Source organism: Poecilia mexicana, unplaced genomic scaffold, assembly GCF_051168715.1.
Source record: "Poecilia mexicana isolate PSO_F unplaced genomic scaffold, ASM5116871v1 scaffold_13, whole genome shotgun sequence".
NCBI classification, from domain to species: Eukaryota; Metazoa; Chordata; class Actinopteri; order Cyprinodontiformes; family Poeciliidae; genus Poecilia; species Poecilia mexicana.
Genome location: NW_028263382.1, coordinates 20,764,681 through 20,781,642, shown reverse-complemented (window position 1 = coordinate 20,781,642; position 16,962 = coordinate 20,764,681). Strand labels below are relative to the sequence as shown.

General features: G+C 40.0%; 4 protein-coding genes across 7 annotated transcripts in view; 2 read left to right on the top strand and 2 right to left on the bottom strand.

Annotated features, from left to right (window-relative positions):
* Nucleotides 1–856: 856 nt before the first annotated feature.
* Nucleotides 857–2,734, bottom strand: mrpl44 (mitochondrial ribosomal protein L44). Its single transcript, XM_014994911.2, has 4 exons — nucleotides 2,533–2,734; nucleotides 1,754–2,222; nucleotides 1,470–1,648; nucleotides 857–1,351 (listed from the first exon to the last, which is right to left on the bottom strand). The coding sequence occupies exons 1-4, from the start codon at nucleotides 2,703–2,705 to the stop codon at nucleotides 1,177–1,179; spliced, it is 996 nt and encodes a 331-aa protein (XP_014850397.1). The 5' UTR covers nucleotides 2,706–2,734; the 3' UTR covers nucleotides 857–1,176.
* dnaaf1 (dynein axonemal assembly factor 1) lies at nucleotides 2,717–4,770 on the top strand. The gene is given in 2 exon segments (XM_014994909.2): nucleotides 2,717–3,897; nucleotides 3,974–4,770. Coding segments are annotated over 2 exon segments (1,734 nt in total). The 5' UTR covers nucleotides 2,717–2,960.
* Nucleotides 4,771–5,096: 326 nt separating this feature from the next.
* Nucleotides 5,097–10,087, bottom strand: mffa (mitochondrial fission factor a). 4 transcript variants are annotated; one of them, XM_014994912.2, is made up of 8 exons: nucleotides 9,890–10,087; nucleotides 9,242–9,461; nucleotides 8,016–8,188; nucleotides 7,813–7,895; nucleotides 7,030–7,191; nucleotides 6,056–6,112; nucleotides 5,749–5,833; nucleotides 5,097–5,649 (listed from the first exon to the last, which is right to left on the bottom strand). In XM_014994912.2, exons 1-8 carry the CDS (start codon nucleotides 9,890–9,892, stop codon nucleotides 5,518–5,520), a joined length of 915 nt encoding a protein of 304 aa, XP_014850398.1. In that variant the 5' UTR covers nucleotides 9,893–10,087; the 3' UTR covers nucleotides 5,097–5,517. The 4 variants fall into 4 exon arrangements, with proteins under 4 accessions (XP_014850398.1, XP_087867987.1, XP_087867988.1 ...); XM_088011861.1 differs by having other exon boundaries at nucleotides 8,019–8,188; XM_088011862.1 differs by lacking the exon at nucleotides 7,030–7,191.
* A 968-nt stretch (nucleotides 10,088–11,055) lies between these two features.
* The window catches only part of egfem1 (EGF-like and EMI domain containing 1), a 42,899-nt gene continuing 36,992 nt past the window's right edge, over nucleotides 11,056–16,962 (top strand). The window contains 4 exon segments of the mRNA XM_088011860.1: nucleotides 11,056–11,417; nucleotides 12,097–12,231; nucleotides 13,084–13,193; nucleotides 13,340–13,444. Coding sequence (XP_087867986.1) covers nucleotides 11,335–11,417; nucleotides 12,097–12,231; nucleotides 13,084–13,193; nucleotides 13,340–13,444 — 433 coding nt within the window. The 5' untranslated portion in view covers nucleotides 11,056–11,334.

Below are 16,962 nucleotides of genomic sequence, written 5' to 3'. Positions count from 1 at the left end.
CTAGAGACAAGAATGTTAGTTATTGTTGAAAGCAATAAGTAGGGGCAGCTAACGTGAAAGAAACCACTCTGGTCAGAGGGAGTTTTTTTTTTGTCAACCTGTTGAAAGCAGTGTGGGAGAAATGCAACACTCCACATCATCCTGTGCACAGCATCATGCTGTTGGAATCTGTTTATTGAGAAGGCAAAGCAAGCTGGCCACATTTGATAGGGAGCTAAACGGAGCTAAATTTGGGGGCAAATCTGTAAGAAAATCTGTTGAATGTTCATCTTTCAACATGAGGATGTCCCTAAATTTATAAGAGCAAAGGTGGAATGAGTTAGATCAAAGCGTACCTATGTGTCAGAATGAGTTAGTCCTAAATCCAATTGTTAATCTGCGTCCATACTTGACACCATCTCCAGGAAATGGATTGAGCCCTCTAGCCAAAAACAAAAAAAAAAAAGCCAAAACAGTGAGACACACTTTCAAAAACTCACAGCTATAATAAAAAAAAAAGTAAAAAAAAAAACCTTTTTTAAAGTATTAACCTTTTGGAATTGAATGTAAACCCAAACGCTTTTCAGGCTTTTAGCTCATGCTATGCCCTACATTGTGTTAGTCTATCACATTAAATCCCAATTACACTGTCGTTTGAGATTGCATTGTGCCAAAAATAACTAAAGGTACAGAGGATTAACACTTTTGCAAGTCATAAGTTGTGTTAAGTTATTCCTGTTCTTTGTGTGAGGAATTTACTCACTACTTGACGTTTTAACACTTTAGAATCAGCAAACTAGATTTATGGCAAGTAAACACAAATATCATCTATATTAAGCAGGAACTGAAAATGGAACAAAATCACAGCAAGCATACATTCATACAAACATTTTATTACATGCGAGTTATATCACAGTACAAAGCACACAACAGAGCAGCTGCATTATTTACATGAAAGCCAAATGTCAGGTCTATTTCAGGCATTGTACTATTCTAACAGGCTTACACTCCTTATGTACAACAGATGACCTCTGGCGTTCTTATTTCTCTGTGGTAATGACATTTGAAATCCAAATATAGCAAATCCCAAAAAGTGGACTCAAGTTTAATTATAACCTGTTGAAAGGCTACAATGTGTAACACCTGCAACTTTGTCCCCCATTAGATTCATACTGATTTAAGATCTTTATTAACTTGTCAGTTGCTACTGACTGACTGAAGTAACGTCCGCTGATGCTGCTGTTGTGGAGAGAAGTCAAAGGGTCTGCGGTTCTCAGCGAAGCCATAAAGTTTGCGTAGAGCGACACGTGCCGCTTCCTCCTCAGCTCCGACAAGCGTCTCACCTGGACCTTGACCCAGGAGTTTTGTGCCACTAGATGAATCAGAAAATAAGCAAAACAGGAACATGATGCATACGCAAATTATTTCTACGAATCTCACATTCGAATGACAATATGTAGCAAAAGCAGCATGCACGATTGCACATGTACCTGTACAAGCCGACAAAGTAGAGCGGGAGAACAGTACTGGCTCCCGCGGACCTGATGAGACGAGGTTCTGGCAGAGGAATATTTCTCTTTGTAAGTTCCTCCACCAGCAGTCCCATTGGATTCACCACAGTCCACATATCAAACAGGTCCTTTCCTATCAGCTGAGTCAATAGGAAATCCTGTGAGGTAGCAGAGAAGTTGGGGATGAGGATCATTTACTGTAAAAACAACCTTAAAACAATTAAATTAATTTAAAAAGAAACAAGCACCAACAAGTTCCTTACTCTGAGAAAGAATGCAGCTCGCTCTGCCCCACTGCTTTCCTCCAGAGCTCCGATCACCGCCATGAAAGTGGAGTTCAGCACCTCGTCCGGAACAGGGAATTCTGCACTCATTGTAAGATCCTCTATGCCAAGATTTCTTGCAACATAAGTCACAACTGACAGACTGCTAAGGTGCCCCACAATGCACTCAACTCCCTCATGTGGCAGACTAGGAAAGCTTGCCCTGCACCAGTCGGTCAGGATGCTTTTAGTCAGGCCTTCTCCCTTTTTGCTCAGCTGAAGATTGTCTTTCAGAACCAAGGCCGTGGTCTCAGAGTCAACGTCTAGCTGTTTTCTCCTCTCCTGCTCCGCCTGCACGTAACACGGATTGACGAAGGCTGTTTTAAGTAACTCCAGAGAGAAGTTTTCATGGAGACGGGAACTGAAAGCCTGAACCTCCGAATGGTAATCCCAATTAGGCTGTTGCCACCTTAAGGAGATGAGGAAGAGAAGACAGTGTTTTCCATAAATATTACAATGCCATTCGAAAATGTTGGGGAAATGAGCAACTAGACCACATTATATTTATATTTTATAGCTGAAAATATAAATATAATGAACGTTTTTTGCCCTCATTAAGGTTGTGTGAGCAACTAATTGTTTCTGCAATCTAAAGCTAAAAAAGTAGATACTTCTTCTACTTCATCATTCTTTTTTATACTAATTAAAAACAATGCCACATTAGGCTCCTAAACGAGTGGCCTTGAGATGCTCTTTAGCATTAGCTAAATGTCAGTTACCGTGGCTTCGGTGGCGGAGGTCCTTCGAGCTGTAACTTCTTCGCCATAATAAATGTGTAAGCTCTCATCCATCGTTTCTTCTCCCTAACCTGAGTCAGTGAAGGGCTTCTGGAAACCAGCTGACACTGCAACCTAAATGTTAGCACGCCACGGTTTAACATGCCCGCCGCCATGTTTCCTCCTACCAGTGGCGTGTGTTACACTGATAAGTGTCCGACGCGAACAGAACTCTCTGTCGGGGAGTAACCATGGAAACCAACGTAAACCATAATTAACGTTGACAAACAAAGCGGATTGCCAGACAGTTATCCAGTTTGACAATTGACAGCCCCGTGTTTCACTACATTTCCGCAACTAATACTTTTTTTAAATTTCGTCTGCGGATTTATTTAAATATATTTTGGGGGAATTACACGAATGTGAAGAGGATGGACGATAAGGTGACCACAGAAAACGCAACGGAAAGAGCAAACACCGACGATATTTCTGGCAGAAACGGATCAGGTGGGATTATAAAAAATACATTTGAAGAAAAAAATAAAAATACACACCAGTGGCAGACCTCAGTGCAAGAGGAAAAACTATCAGAGCCAAGGATGACCAAGAAGTTCCTCAAAGACCTCTGCAAGAAGAACAAACTGTACTCCACACCTTGCTTGAATGACACTCTGTACCTGCATTTTAAGGGTTTCTCCAAGATTGAGAACCTGGAAGAATACACAGGGCTCAAATGTCTCTGGCTGGAAAGCAATGGTCTCCAGAGGATTGAGAACCTGGATGCTCAGACTGACCTTCGCTGCTTGTTCCTGCACCAGAACCTCATTTGCAAGCTGGAAAACCTGGAACCCATGAAGAAACTCTGCACCCTGAATGTCTCCAACAACTACATCCACATGATAGAGAACATCTCCTGCCTTCCTGAACTCAGCACTCTACAAATATCCCATAACAAACTGGAGAGTGCGAAGGATGTAGAGCATCTGAGTGAGTGTATGGCCATCAACGTGTTGGACCTGTCTCACAATCTGTTACACGACCCTGAGATTGTCTCTGTGTTGGAGGCAATGCCAGAACTGAGAGTGCTGAACCTGATGGGAAATGAGGTGGTGAGGAAAATCCCAAACTACAGGAAAACCATGATTATCCATCTTAAGCAGCTCACCTTCCTCGATGACCGGCCCGTGTTCCCCAAAGACAGGGCATGTGCAGAGGCGTGGGCCAAGGACGGGCTGGAGGGGGAGTGGAAGGAGAGAGCGGCATGGGTGTCACGGGAGAGAAGGAAAATCCAGGACAGCTTGGATGAATTGGCGAAAATTCGTGAGAAAGCCCTGGAGAAAAAACGCCTGCGGGAGTTGCAAGCGGAAGGTGAGCATTGTTCAGCTTTTATTTGAACAGTTATTTAAAAATTAAATGTTTAACTGTATAATTACTTTTCTTTTAGGGAAAATTGAGACAGCTCCTACTTCAGTCATAGCTAGTGAAGAAAACATGGAGACTTTGTCTTTCTCTGAAGGAGAGGATGTCCAGATCTTTACGGAAGGCAGCCAGGAAGAATTGAAGGTTGACAAAAGTGAGGCAAACGACAGAGATCTCAACGCAGAAGAGCTGGAGGAGGACAAGTTTGATAAAGAAAATGATTATCAATTTCAAATCGGGCACGAAACAGGAGAGAATGTCTGGGCAGACTCTATGCAAGATGGACAGATGCTGCAGATAAATGTGGGAGAAGAAAATCACAAGTTAACAAAGGATAAAGAGAATAGGTTGTCTGAAAACACACAGCCTATGCAGGTTTCTCCTGATCTTTCAGAAGAAGAGGAGCTTGTACCGTTACATGGTCCTGGACCATTAGTTACAGAGCTGGAGGACGAAGAGCAGCTGGAAACCATCCACCTTCCCATAAGCCAGTCACTGCGTATTGACGAGCTGCCCGACTTGGAAGATGTGGATACAGAAGACTTCCCCGGAATATCCCATCAGCAGGACTCCAAACCAAAAATAGAAGTCATATCAGGAGATGGCGATGAAGAGACACCGACTGAGAATCAGGGCGGTGGCATCTTCGGTCTCAGCCATGACGGAACATCCTCGTTGTCTCTAGGTGGCTGCAACAAATCAATTGGGCTCCCTAACGATTCATCACTGCTCTATCCAGAGGATGATGATGTTCTTACTCACTATCCAGGATCCAATCAACCTTCCTCAGAAAAACAATGCTTGATTGAGTAAGTGAACTGATACCTTTAGATGTAAACATGTTTTTTTTTTTTTTTACAAAATTGGCCTTCTGCTATATTTGAAATTACAAAACTTTTATCCGATCGTCAAACGTGGCCTTTAGGATGTAACTGGAAATGACTCTCACATAAAGAGTTGAAATTCAGCTTGTTTGATACGTTTCAGCACATTTGATGAAAGAAATCCAATTTTTAACTGATTCGACTTCTTGCAGGTACCCCTTTTTCAAGACTTACAAAAGCAAAAGTTCATGTGGACTTTTTTGTGTAACAGCAAATTTACAATGTATTTTTTTTCCAGTTCTGACATCAATAAAAACAAGAAAATGCTTTGCATGTATTACTTTAATTATTTTACATTACATTTCCTAGGTGATGTCACATATTACTCCCCCTGCAATAAATATTTCACATGTTACCACATAGCAAATGTCTCCACGTTGTAGGTCAAGACCAATGCCGTACTGCTTCAGTAAGTCCTCCCACAGCTTTAGGTGCCATGAACAAATATTTACAAATCATTTATGACTGGGCAGGAAAGTTTGGAATAAAAGCAAAACAAGAACAAACAAAAAAACATGGACAGGATGAAATAAGAGTAGAAAAATAAAACTGTACATGTGTTAAATAAACAAAACCCAGAATATCATTCCTGTGCAGGTTATGTCTCATAAATCCCAAAACATTTTAACACAAGGACAAGATGCAGCGAGTAGTTAATATCCAATATATTGAATACAGACCAGCTCTAACGCCGCATCCACACCCAGGTGTTAACGAGCCAGAAAGCAACACTGATCGAGTACATAATCATTTCTCGCTTTGCTCTCTCCTTGTTCTCGTCTTCCAAGTGTTTGAGTCTCTTGTTCAACTTGATGAGCTGTTGAGACACATAAAAAAAAAAAAAAAAAAAGCTAATCGTTTTCTACTGTTTCTAAAGAATTCAGTCACCTGGAATAAAATATTTGTTAAAGCTAACCTGGCGTCGAAGTGTAGTCGCATCGACGGCCGTCATGTCATCAGCAGGCCCTTCCAGGGCACTTTCATTTGTCGACAGTGCAAACCTTAAAAGGCAGACAAAAAAATCCTTTCAGATTTTTTATTTTTTTTAAAACCAAACCAGCCACGGCTCCTAGTAGTAACGTTTTAGACTATATATTTCAGGTAAACATAATGCCGTGGCTGGGAATTACTGGACCTCATTTTAAAACACAACGAGTAGTAGAGCCAAGAAAGGTTAAGGACAGGGAAAGAGAAGGAAAATATGAAGTGCCAGGTGAAGTTACCTGGAATCAGGCAAGGGGTTGGAGCTCAAACCTGACCCCCCTCGCAGAGACGGTTTGCTAAAGATGTGGGGAAACACAGAGAAGGGAGAAGGGAAAAAGAGATCTAGAAAAACACAGTGTTGCACATACCACACATGCCACTAGAGCCTACAGACTGAGCTTGCTAGGCATTCTACGATGTCATAGTTAACACGAGAACTCCTAATATGTTACTGGAGGAGAGATCACATGTGGGAAGCATTTTAAGAAGACTCTCCCATACCGCACACAAGGCAGAGTCGGAGGCGGGGCTGAAGATGAAGTGTTTGTGTTTTTCACCTCAAGTGAACCTAGGCTAGACTAGGGATGAGGGAACCGAGAGGAACGCGAGAGCTAAAAAGTTAGTAAAAATAAATAATAAAAAAAAGGTACTTTTTCTAAAGTATGCAAAGTTACTTCTATTTTGCCACAGACCTTTGGTATGTGGCAAGTTCTGAATTTAAACTGAACATTGAGAACTACACTTTCTATACTTGACGCTCTTTAGATTAATGGAGGTGATTTCTCAAAAGTGACGGTTCACCTTCCTTCAAAGGTAAATATGAAGTCTGATTTCAAAAAACAAGTCTGATGACTGACTCAGCATTCACTGCCAGGAAAGCTGACGACGGCTCTTTTAATCACATGTATTGTTTGACTTTAATACTTGCAGAAGAACTGGCTTTATTACAAGCCTCAAGCTGCAAGCTTAAGTCATCAGCCATGTCTTCTTTTATTATTTTTAGAAACGACTTAATATTCTTATTACCATTATCTGTATCCCAGGACATATTTTTATTATTATAAATCGCCAGTCCGTCAATCGTGCAAAAGAGCATAAAATCAGCATCGGCAAAAATTGGAATAAGCTGCTGGGAAAACATTTAAAGAAGTTTGCATTTGACTCGCTGCCAATAATTTTTACAAAACAAATGACCGGTTAGTTGGGAGGTCACCTGCGTGGGTTCTCATCCAAGACCTCCAGGACCTGCTGATAGGCCCGACGTGTAGTGGACTGGATGAAAGACAGAACACCGCTAGCGCTGTACACGTTGTGCTCTTCAGCCATGTTGAGGGAAGGGCGTGACTGGTTAGTGGTCGGGGGGTGCGAAGTTGTACTGCTCAGTGCCCACCATTACAAGGAGCACATTTGACGGGAAAGAAGGGAAAAGGGTAGAAGAGGAAGGAAAGGGAGAGAAATAAGGAAAAAGTACAACCCCCCACTGTCTGTATAAAAACTTAAGGCAGATCAATGTAAAGAAAAGAAGCAGTGACGGAGACCTGTCAGCCATTTTAGCAAAAGCGCTCGAAACGAACAGAAACAGGCTAATCCCTCTCTCGTGACGTGAAAGCAACCTGATGAACTTCATGCCACATGATGCTGTGCTGCAGAAAAGAATCTGGAGGAGAAAACGTCTTCCCTTCACAGGCTTTTACTCTTCGCCACAACCTAACCGTCTAATCAAAGTACACATAATAAAACCAAAGCTTTTAACTCATTGATGTATACAATAATAATAATAATGAAAACTGACAAGACAGGCCGCTTTCATTATTTGTCAGCAAGCAGCAGACGTTCTGGCAGACGAGATGCAGCCACGGGCGATCAGATGGAAGATGAGAGTGGACCAAATAAAAAGTAAGAGCTAGAAGAACGACACGGCTTCCTGCTACATGCAAACCTCAGCAGAGCTAAGACGGAGCTTAGATAATGATGGCATCTGTGACGAAATACTTACGCAGATTCATTATGAGTTAGTTGGCGGACGGCTGCATTCTCACTGGCAGAACGCTCCCGCCTTAAACGTCCCTGGGGCTGCACCTATGAGAAGAAAAATGAAGACAGCTGATTTATGCTTTGAAGCAATGATGTTGCGTCACCAAGTAGAATCGCGAGCCCTTTGTACTTATAAGATGTGCAACTTATAAGCTTATGCCGTACCACCTCCTCAGTGTCTGGAGCTGTCTGATGCTCCTCTTCCAAGAAGTCCAGGGGTCGATCACTGAGGGTCAGGACTCTGGGAGGAGTTTTCAGCGCCAGAGTTTCAAGGGGTGTTGACTGGATGAGGTCTAAGTCTCTGGGTCTGGGGAAGTGGGCGTCTGCATCTGCATCTCCTGACAAATCACAAGGTGAAACTAAACAATCAGCACTAACCCAAAACATGCAAGCCATTGTGTTCTGCATTAGAAACTGACATGCCGATATCTCTGTTTCATTTTCAGTTTTTAGCAGCTGACATGATATGACATGGAAAACAAAATAGCCCCAAAGCATAGGGTAGGAAAATGCCTGGACTTTCAACTGTTGGCTCTGTGTTGTTTGTAAGTAGTTGTAACAAGGATAAGGGTATCATTGGATGGCAGTATTATTGTTAAATATCAACTGTAATAAAAACACATTCTCCTCTCCTTCGTAATTGACATTGCAAGCTTTCCAACTATCTCTGTGACCTTTATTCTTTTGGGAACTATTATCTGTGATAGGCGTGGACGCCTGATAAAAATGACACTCCACCAAAAAGCAGAATCTAAGCATAAATTTCTGACACTATGATAAATGTTGCCTTCCAAATAGAGTTCTGTGATATTATTATTGCACAAATTATATTGCAAATTAAGATATATTTTTGATATAATGTGCAGCATTTTCCCATCTCTAAATTCCAAGTTTCAAATCATGTTTGCCAATTTTTACACACAACATTTGAGTAGGTAAAATCTGCTCTTAAAAATGGTAATACAGTGGCTGGATGTATTACCTGTGTGTTGCACAAATCATTTAAATAATAGTAAAAAACTATTTTATGGCTTTTTTGTGTATGGAAAAACTTAAAAGAAGACATACTTAAAAATCTTTAACACTTGTCCAACTACGACTGCATTATGTTTATTATGTATTTCAAAGAAAGTTAAACGCTGCAGATTCAATGCTTTACTTCCAACTAAGCAAGTCAAATTTTAAGAACCACATATCCATTTTTAAACTCTGACTTAAAGTTTTCAAGAAATCAAAACAAAATAAACTGTCAACCAGTGTTTTTTTTTTTTTTTTTCAAATGATTTTACGTTTATCTGTAGGTTCTCATTCAAAAATCCACACTAAAATACTGATACTAAAATGTTAAACTCAAATAATAATGCGGGGAGGCGAAAATAAAAGACACCAACCTGCAATCACGATCCTGTCTGGCACTTGCATTATGACGCTGGGGGGCACTTCCTGTAAACCATCGCCGGGCTCTTCGTGTGAATGAGGAGCCACTTTGAGCTTCTGCGGGATGCGCATCTTCTGGCTGATCCCCTCGGTGTACTCCAGCTCATACTGAATGCGGTTTATCTCCGCCATCTCCACAGTCGGGGATGGAAATGCTGCTCCGCTCATTTGACTCTGTGGAATCAAAACAGGAGGAGCTGTGACTCCCAAAGAGTGGTTTTAGCAGTACTTTCATTTCCCAGCTGCTGTTGTACGTTGACACAGATTGTTGACGTGGTTTGTTTATTTTTAAACAGTCCAATGTTGCTCTGTTGGAAACCTCAATCTCGTGGTACTATCATATGATAAAAGCAGAAAAAACAAACACCCAAACCGCTTCGACTGTTGCAAGAAATTTATGCTGCCTAGCATTAAGCTAGCACTGACTTATCAATACCAGAAAATAACAAGCATATTTTACCAGTAGCAAACTAACGTCCACATTATTTATAAAGTACGTGCATCTGTCTTAATCAGTAATATGGCCAGAAAGATGATGGAGAGTAAGAAAACAACTTAGCCTCCTCGCCATTTCGAGCTAACACTTTAGCGCGGTTACTTACCATTCTAAATGTTGGCTAACGCAACGACCTCTCTAAAAACGTATTTATTAAATAAAACCAGGAAGGGACTTCTGTTGGTGTTCCAACGTATTAAGTTAGTAAGTTAGGAACAAAAATTCCAATTAGTACAGCTGTCTAACATCTCTTTGTATTCATATGAGAGAGGAGGTTCCTCTCGCTCCTTGCCCTGTTTCTACTTTAAACAGGAAATGTTTCTTGTTATTCTTGATTTTTTTCTTGCGGATAACATCCAACGTAAAGATACATTATCGCCATCTACTGTATTGGAGGGTATAGTTTAGCGTAAGTTATATATTCATTTAATCCATTTTCCTTTGAAAATAATAAGGAAATGCTTTATTGGTCTTTTTATGTCTAGACTAATAATGTCGTCACGTCATGTTTATTTAATTCTTGTTTTTAGCTTTTCACATTGAATTATTGTATGCTCTATGTTTCCAGTAGAACATACTGGAAACAGCATGTTGATGCCACACTCACATTTACCTGTTGGATGTTTACCCATCAAATGGAAAGTTTTATTTAACCCTGTTTGTCTTAATCACAACCTTGTTATAGCTGCTTTTACTCTAAATTGCATTCTCCTTACTGTCTGTTGTATGTGATGACATTTAGTCCATTCCTCCAAAACTCTGCTGCCAAAATGGCTTCTGAATAATGCATTTTATTTCAGATTTACCAAAATGCCATTTATATAATTCTGCCTTATTTCTGAGACTGCTTGGTTAGAAGATCTGCCACACCATTCCCCTCCATATCAGGCACCCAGATAAACCAAGCTACTTGAGACTGTGTAAGTCTAAATATAATTTCATAAATTTAATTCTCCAACTCTGGATGGCTTTCAGATGACACTGTTAATTAAAAGGTCAAGTGAACCTCTGAAAAGTATGCAGGTAGATATAAAGGTTGAAAATTCAGTTTATCTAAAAAAAAAAAAAAAAAAGAAAACACACACATACACACACGCACACACACACACACACACCACACACACACACACACACACACACACAAGAAATTAAGTTCAACGTCGAATAAGCACAACCTTCTGTAATAGGCTGTAAAAAAAAGAAAAAGAAAAGATAAGAAAATAGACTGCGACAACAAAGCAGGCACATTCAGCGTCCTACACCCCCCCCCCCCCCCCACTTTGGCCCCCACCATCCCGGGTGTTTGTGGGTGGTGCATTTAACACGGAGGCTCCCAAAGACTCAGATAGCCTCCCCTTCACCTAATCAGTAGCATGAACCGGGAATCAAATCAAAAACATCACTCCATGTTAACCAAAAAATCTCTGAGCTTGAACGTGGACTTCCATAATTTTGTCAGAATGTTTTGGATTTAACGGGCTTTTTTTTTTTTTTTTTTTTTTAGTCTGCACAGCTGAATCTTCAACAACGTGTCTGTAAGCAGCTGGAACCATGTTTCCAAAGATTTTCTATATATGTGTGAAATTATTCAGCGCTATGCACATCGCATCATCTGCAGACCTGCAGCTTGGCATGTAAGTAAGATGTTAGTTAGTTTCCGTCGCTAATTGGTGACTTCCTAGGTCAGTGAGAAAATGCTACTTTAACATGCGATATATACGAATGAATGGAATCAGGAGACACGCTGAATTTTGATAGACGAATAAATGACTCCTTATTTTTTGAAAATAACTTTTGTTTGTGTCCTTTATGTGTGGTCTGCCCACTAGGGGTCTCCATTTCAGGTCCCACGGAAGATAGGATGTGTACTGTACACACAACAGCAGTTTTACATCGTCCACTTCCAGTGGAATGCTACGTTTTGTTTGTTTATCCATATGGCACTCTACCACTGAGTTCCAATTTCAAATAAACTGCGAGATATTAAAGGAGGATTCTTTTCATTAGGGGACAACCACACTACTTCCTCTAATTAACTTCAAGCTTTATTGAAGCCAGATGCCTCGTGGAGGCAGGCAGTTGTAAGGTACCCGAAATTACAACACAAATGAATTCAAGCTAACTAAACACAGTTGTCTGGAGTTTATGTTTGTACATTGATTTATGCAGGCATGAACTGCATCTGTCTGTCTGTCTGTAAGATGACCAGAGGGATCTCATCCCCATCACAATTAAGTCATCCATGTACAATGACCAACCAGTATTGCTGTAGTGTTGCTACGTCACTATTTTCTCTACCTTCCCCATGCAAAGGCCAAATGTTTGCGCCACCCAGGAGGTGTCCATGTTGGGGGTCCGCCAGCCCTGTGTTCAGGCGTTTACCCGCACGGTGCAGGTGTGGAAGCAGGGCTGCACAAGCCGCAGATGGTGTTTGGGATTTGAGAGAAGGTATGAAAAATCCAGTTTGTATCACATGTACTTTTAACACCATTCTCAAAGTTGTCCCCATCTTAAGCAAGTAGTCAGAGATAAATGTTCCATCATGGCCGAAAATGCCCAGAAAATCTTTTTATTTTTATTTTCCTACATTTTGTCATGTTACCACATCAGTGTATTTTATTGAAATCTTTTAAAAATAGAACAAAAAAGGAAACACGATGCATCTCTTTCAAGATTTTTTTTTTTTTTAAATTATATAATCTGAAAAGCATGGTGTGCACTGGTCTTTCGTCCCCTCTGATGTAAATATATTTCTTACCATTCACTGCATCTATAGCAGCTAGCTTCAGGATAATGTTGATTTTGCACATCTGTAAAGACAATTTATTGCTCATTGTTTTTCAGATTTATGAGATGAAGAGCATCTTTGAACTACAGTTTGACATTTTTGCAACAGATTTTCTACTGGATTTCAACTTGATGGTGGGCTAGTGGCGATATGCGATTTTAGTTTTGTACCACGTAGGCCGTAGTGTTTTGTATCCAGGCGAAAACATTTGATTTGGGTCTCATCTTTCCAGAGTGCCTGATCCCTCATTTTCAGATGATTATCAAAAAAGGAAAAAAAAAATCATGCAACCATATATATTTTTTTGTACTGGTCTACTATGCCAAACAAAAATTCAAATAAAACAAAGTCAAGTCTGTGGAGGTAACATGACAAAATGTGAAAGGGTTGAAGTCTCTTTCACTTGATCTTATGTATTTTGTATAACAATGACTATTAATGCTTTATGCTTATAAAATACTGCAGTGCAGCCTCTAAAAATATGTACATGTAACAGAATGTCTTCTCCTTAGGACTGCGTACTACACAGCATACAGGCAAGCGTACAGCATGGATTTTCACACAGGCTATAAATGTTGTCCCGGTTGGGCTCAGAAAGATAATGAGATGGGCTGTCTACATAGTGAGTAAATAAGCATCTCATTATAAATTGACATATATTGATTAGAAAATTGTTGGTTTTCTGCAAAGAAGTGCTTCACTTGTTTCCAGTTAACAGAACCAAATATATCAGCAACATGATGGTGTGTGATGTTGAATTATCCACAGGGGTGTGCAGTGCTCATGCCTGTCTTAATGGTGGGAGATGTGCAGAGACTGGGGAGCGTATTTGTCACTGTCCATTAGGCTTCAAAGGTCCCCGGTGCCAATATGGTAAGTTTTTCATTTCCACTTACGGGAATACTTACCAACTAAAAATATGCTGTTATTTTCAATACCTTTCGTACTTTATGAAATGTTTATAGTTACCTTTAGGTTTAGCGTCACTGAACTTAGTTAAATTTGCAGAAAACAAGACATCCATTAACTGTTATTAGCGTTTCTCAAATTTCGTGCTTTACCTTTTTTAAATTGCTAATCTTAGATGAAGCTGTAATTGGATAATGCCGCAGTATGGAGTTGCTATTGAAGGTAGTTCTTTTTTAAAGCGACTAATTGGTTTTAATTGGCTAAATCAGGAATTTGTGGTGTCTTTGGCCAAAGAGTTTAATAAAGTTACGTTTTTAAATCAGTTAAATCCAGCCAGTAAATGTAAAAGGATAATGCAACACGTCTGTCGCGTTGCATCGACAAACTTCAACATCTTTTGTGACTTTGTCTGCAAAAGCACAGAGTACTTCTAACTTTTGAATTGAAAGAAAAATAAGTCACATTTTCGTTTTACAAATTAAAACCTAAAATGTTTGACATATTTGCATCTGTCTCCAGTGAAACATGGTGGTATTAGCATTATACTGTAATCATGTGTTGATGAAGTATATACAGCCTTAAACAACAAAATGTAAAGGGATCGTACATGAACTATGTTGTGTAATGTTTGGTTGCTGATTGGTTCTCAGTGTATGCTCTTGCTGACCTGGTTGTCTGTATGTCCCCTGCGTGTCCGAACTTAACAGGGTGAGAGTTGTTAAAGTTTTAGAAAGCTGTTGTAGAAACAGAATGCGGTGGAGATGATATTTGGTCACTACTCTCACGTGCTTGGAAACCAATGAACACGCACACGTACATTGCAGAAGTTATTCCATCTGATTCCTCAACCTTCCCAGAAGGGAATGTCCTGTCATTGCACTGCCAGGGATTTTAAACAGATCTCTACTTGATTCATTTCACAAGGATATTTGTTAAAGACGAAGCTCCTCGCTTTTGTTTTTACATGAGCTCTTTGGTTGTCACTCTTCAAGGTGGCAGTTCACAATCTGAAATGACCATTGTTTTTCATCCTTCTTTCCTTTGCATTTTGTGCTGTAATCCACCGTGGTCTTGGTCTTCTCACTTTGTAAAACACTTTACCTTCTCCCATTTCCCCTGACAGATTTATCCACTAACTTCTGCTAGACTCATTATGTGAACTCAAGCCAAGTGCCTGCATCCAGTCAGGTTCCATTACTGAACCCTCCCCCCCCTATAAAACAGTAGCAAATGCAAACTGAACACCTGAAAAATGTGTCAGTAATTCTATTTCTTTTTGGCAACCTTTTCTAATTTGCTGGTGTACTGTAGATATTAAATCTTCATATTTCTGGATAAAAGTGTTAATTAATCTGAAACACATTGAACAAACCTGAAAAATACCCTGACACTTTGAAAACTTCTTCACAAGTTATGAGAATATAAATGCTAGCGTTCTCTGTGTTTGATCTACACTTAGGAAATGTTCATGATTAAGTTGTGTGTGCGTGTGTCTGTGTGTGTGTCGGTGTGTGGAATGGGGGAGAGGACGGGGTTTTGGGGACCCGCAGGAGGACGCAAGCAGCACCCCTGCCCAGACTCATGTGCTCATGTGGCAGTCAGTATCTTGCCTCTCGCTCAAACTTCTCTGAACATCTGCAGTTTTCATGTGATACAAGTTAAGACGTACAAAAAAAAAAAAAATTCCTGGCACCATTCACTGGATATAATTGTAATTCAGGCAGGACAAAATGTTTTTCATAAAACTCATAGAATTAATCTTAAGCCTTGAAAATATGTTATGCTTATGTTTGGCATGCTGGTATTTATTTTGGGTCTGTTCATGCAATTATAAACAAGATAGATGAAACTTACATTACAGTGAATATGGGAGACTGTTTTTTTTTTGTTTTGTGAGCTTTAACATACCTCAGTGACAGATTTATCACTGCTTCGATTCAGTTATGATAGAGGAAAACAGATACAGTATTGACCTGGGAATATTGATCTATGTTGATTTATTTTGGACTTTTAAGATATTTTACTTAAAATAATTTTTAATGTAGTTTTTTCAGATTTACCCTGATTTATTTCTGTATTTTTATATTTGTTATTTAAAGGAAAATAAGGAAAAACTTGAGAAAACTATACATTCTACTCCAAACCCTGAAGCAGTTACTATAGACTTGAGCTTTTTGAAATTTTCAGAAGCAGCCATGATGCTTGTTTTTGAACTTTCAGCTTTGTGTTGAGTTTACTACCTTTACTTGTGATTGGCTGATTTGCTATTTGTGTAAAGAGGCAATTGATCAGGTATACCCAATAAACTTTCCTGTGACTGCATATTCAGTCATCTTTCCTTTGGCGTTGATAGATCAAAGCACGGGAGCTGATCAGCACATTTGAAATTTCACCTCTCGATGTCAAAGCAGCAGAAGAACATGCCTAATAAATTGACATAACTCCTTGGAAAATGTCTGCCTACCTTTCTGTGTTTAATCTCCATCAAACAATCACCGTTACATAAGGATATCTTTACGTAGATGAGGTTCCTGGATGATCTGAACGTGGACTTTTCAAGTTAACAGACACAAGTCAGAGAGTTCATGTCAAAGAGAATAATACAACAGAATTTGGGACTTATAAGGATCTTGCTCTTTCCCTTCTTTTCAACACTTATTATCATTTGGTCTCTTGAACTATTGGTCTCTTTGGTGTTCCTGCCAAGTTGTGGTTGTACACCCTGCTGTGTGCTGTTGGGTCGCCTGACCAGCTGCTTTCAATCTCTCCAGTCTGGATTTAGCAGCTCTAACTCTGTGCTGAAACGTTGGAGCCGGCTCTGAAGAAGTTGCATTTGGCCTGCTTTTGAACGCCACTCTGTCTAACTCTGTTAGAGCAGACTTTTACTTGAAGTCAAACTGGTGCATGGGTCTGCATGAGATTAGGAGACCACGGGCACACAAGTGTTAAGACAGAAACCATACGATTCTCGCTAAAGATGTCTTGAGTGTTTTCAAAGTACTTTTGAGAATAGCAGTTCTGGACAGTAGACTGAATCCTGTTAGTCAAGATGGTTTTGATAACAGCAAGCAACATTGTCTGATAGGTTATTTTCTGCTGGTTTTGTATGATTTACTACGCGGAAGTGTGGGAAGTCTGACCTACAGTACAAGTGCCTTCACAGTTGCTGAATCTCTATGTTACTTGTGCTGTTTTACGCATGAATGGAAACCTGAGGACAGTTTGCTTTTTTTCTCTGTTTTTCCAAACCATGATTGATTGCATCCCTGTCTCAACCATGTCAAATTTTGAAGACAATCCAACTTTTGTTTGTTGTTTTATTGTCCACCGGGAGCATTGATGTTGCAGCCGGCGTTCCTCTCTGCAGCAGGTTCAGGTCCCAAGTCCTTTTTTCCCTCCTTTTGGTTTGCTTCACAGGGTCTTCTGTTTTCCCCATCAGAGCATGCTGGTGTAATTTTCTTTTCCAAAATGTTCTTTCTAAA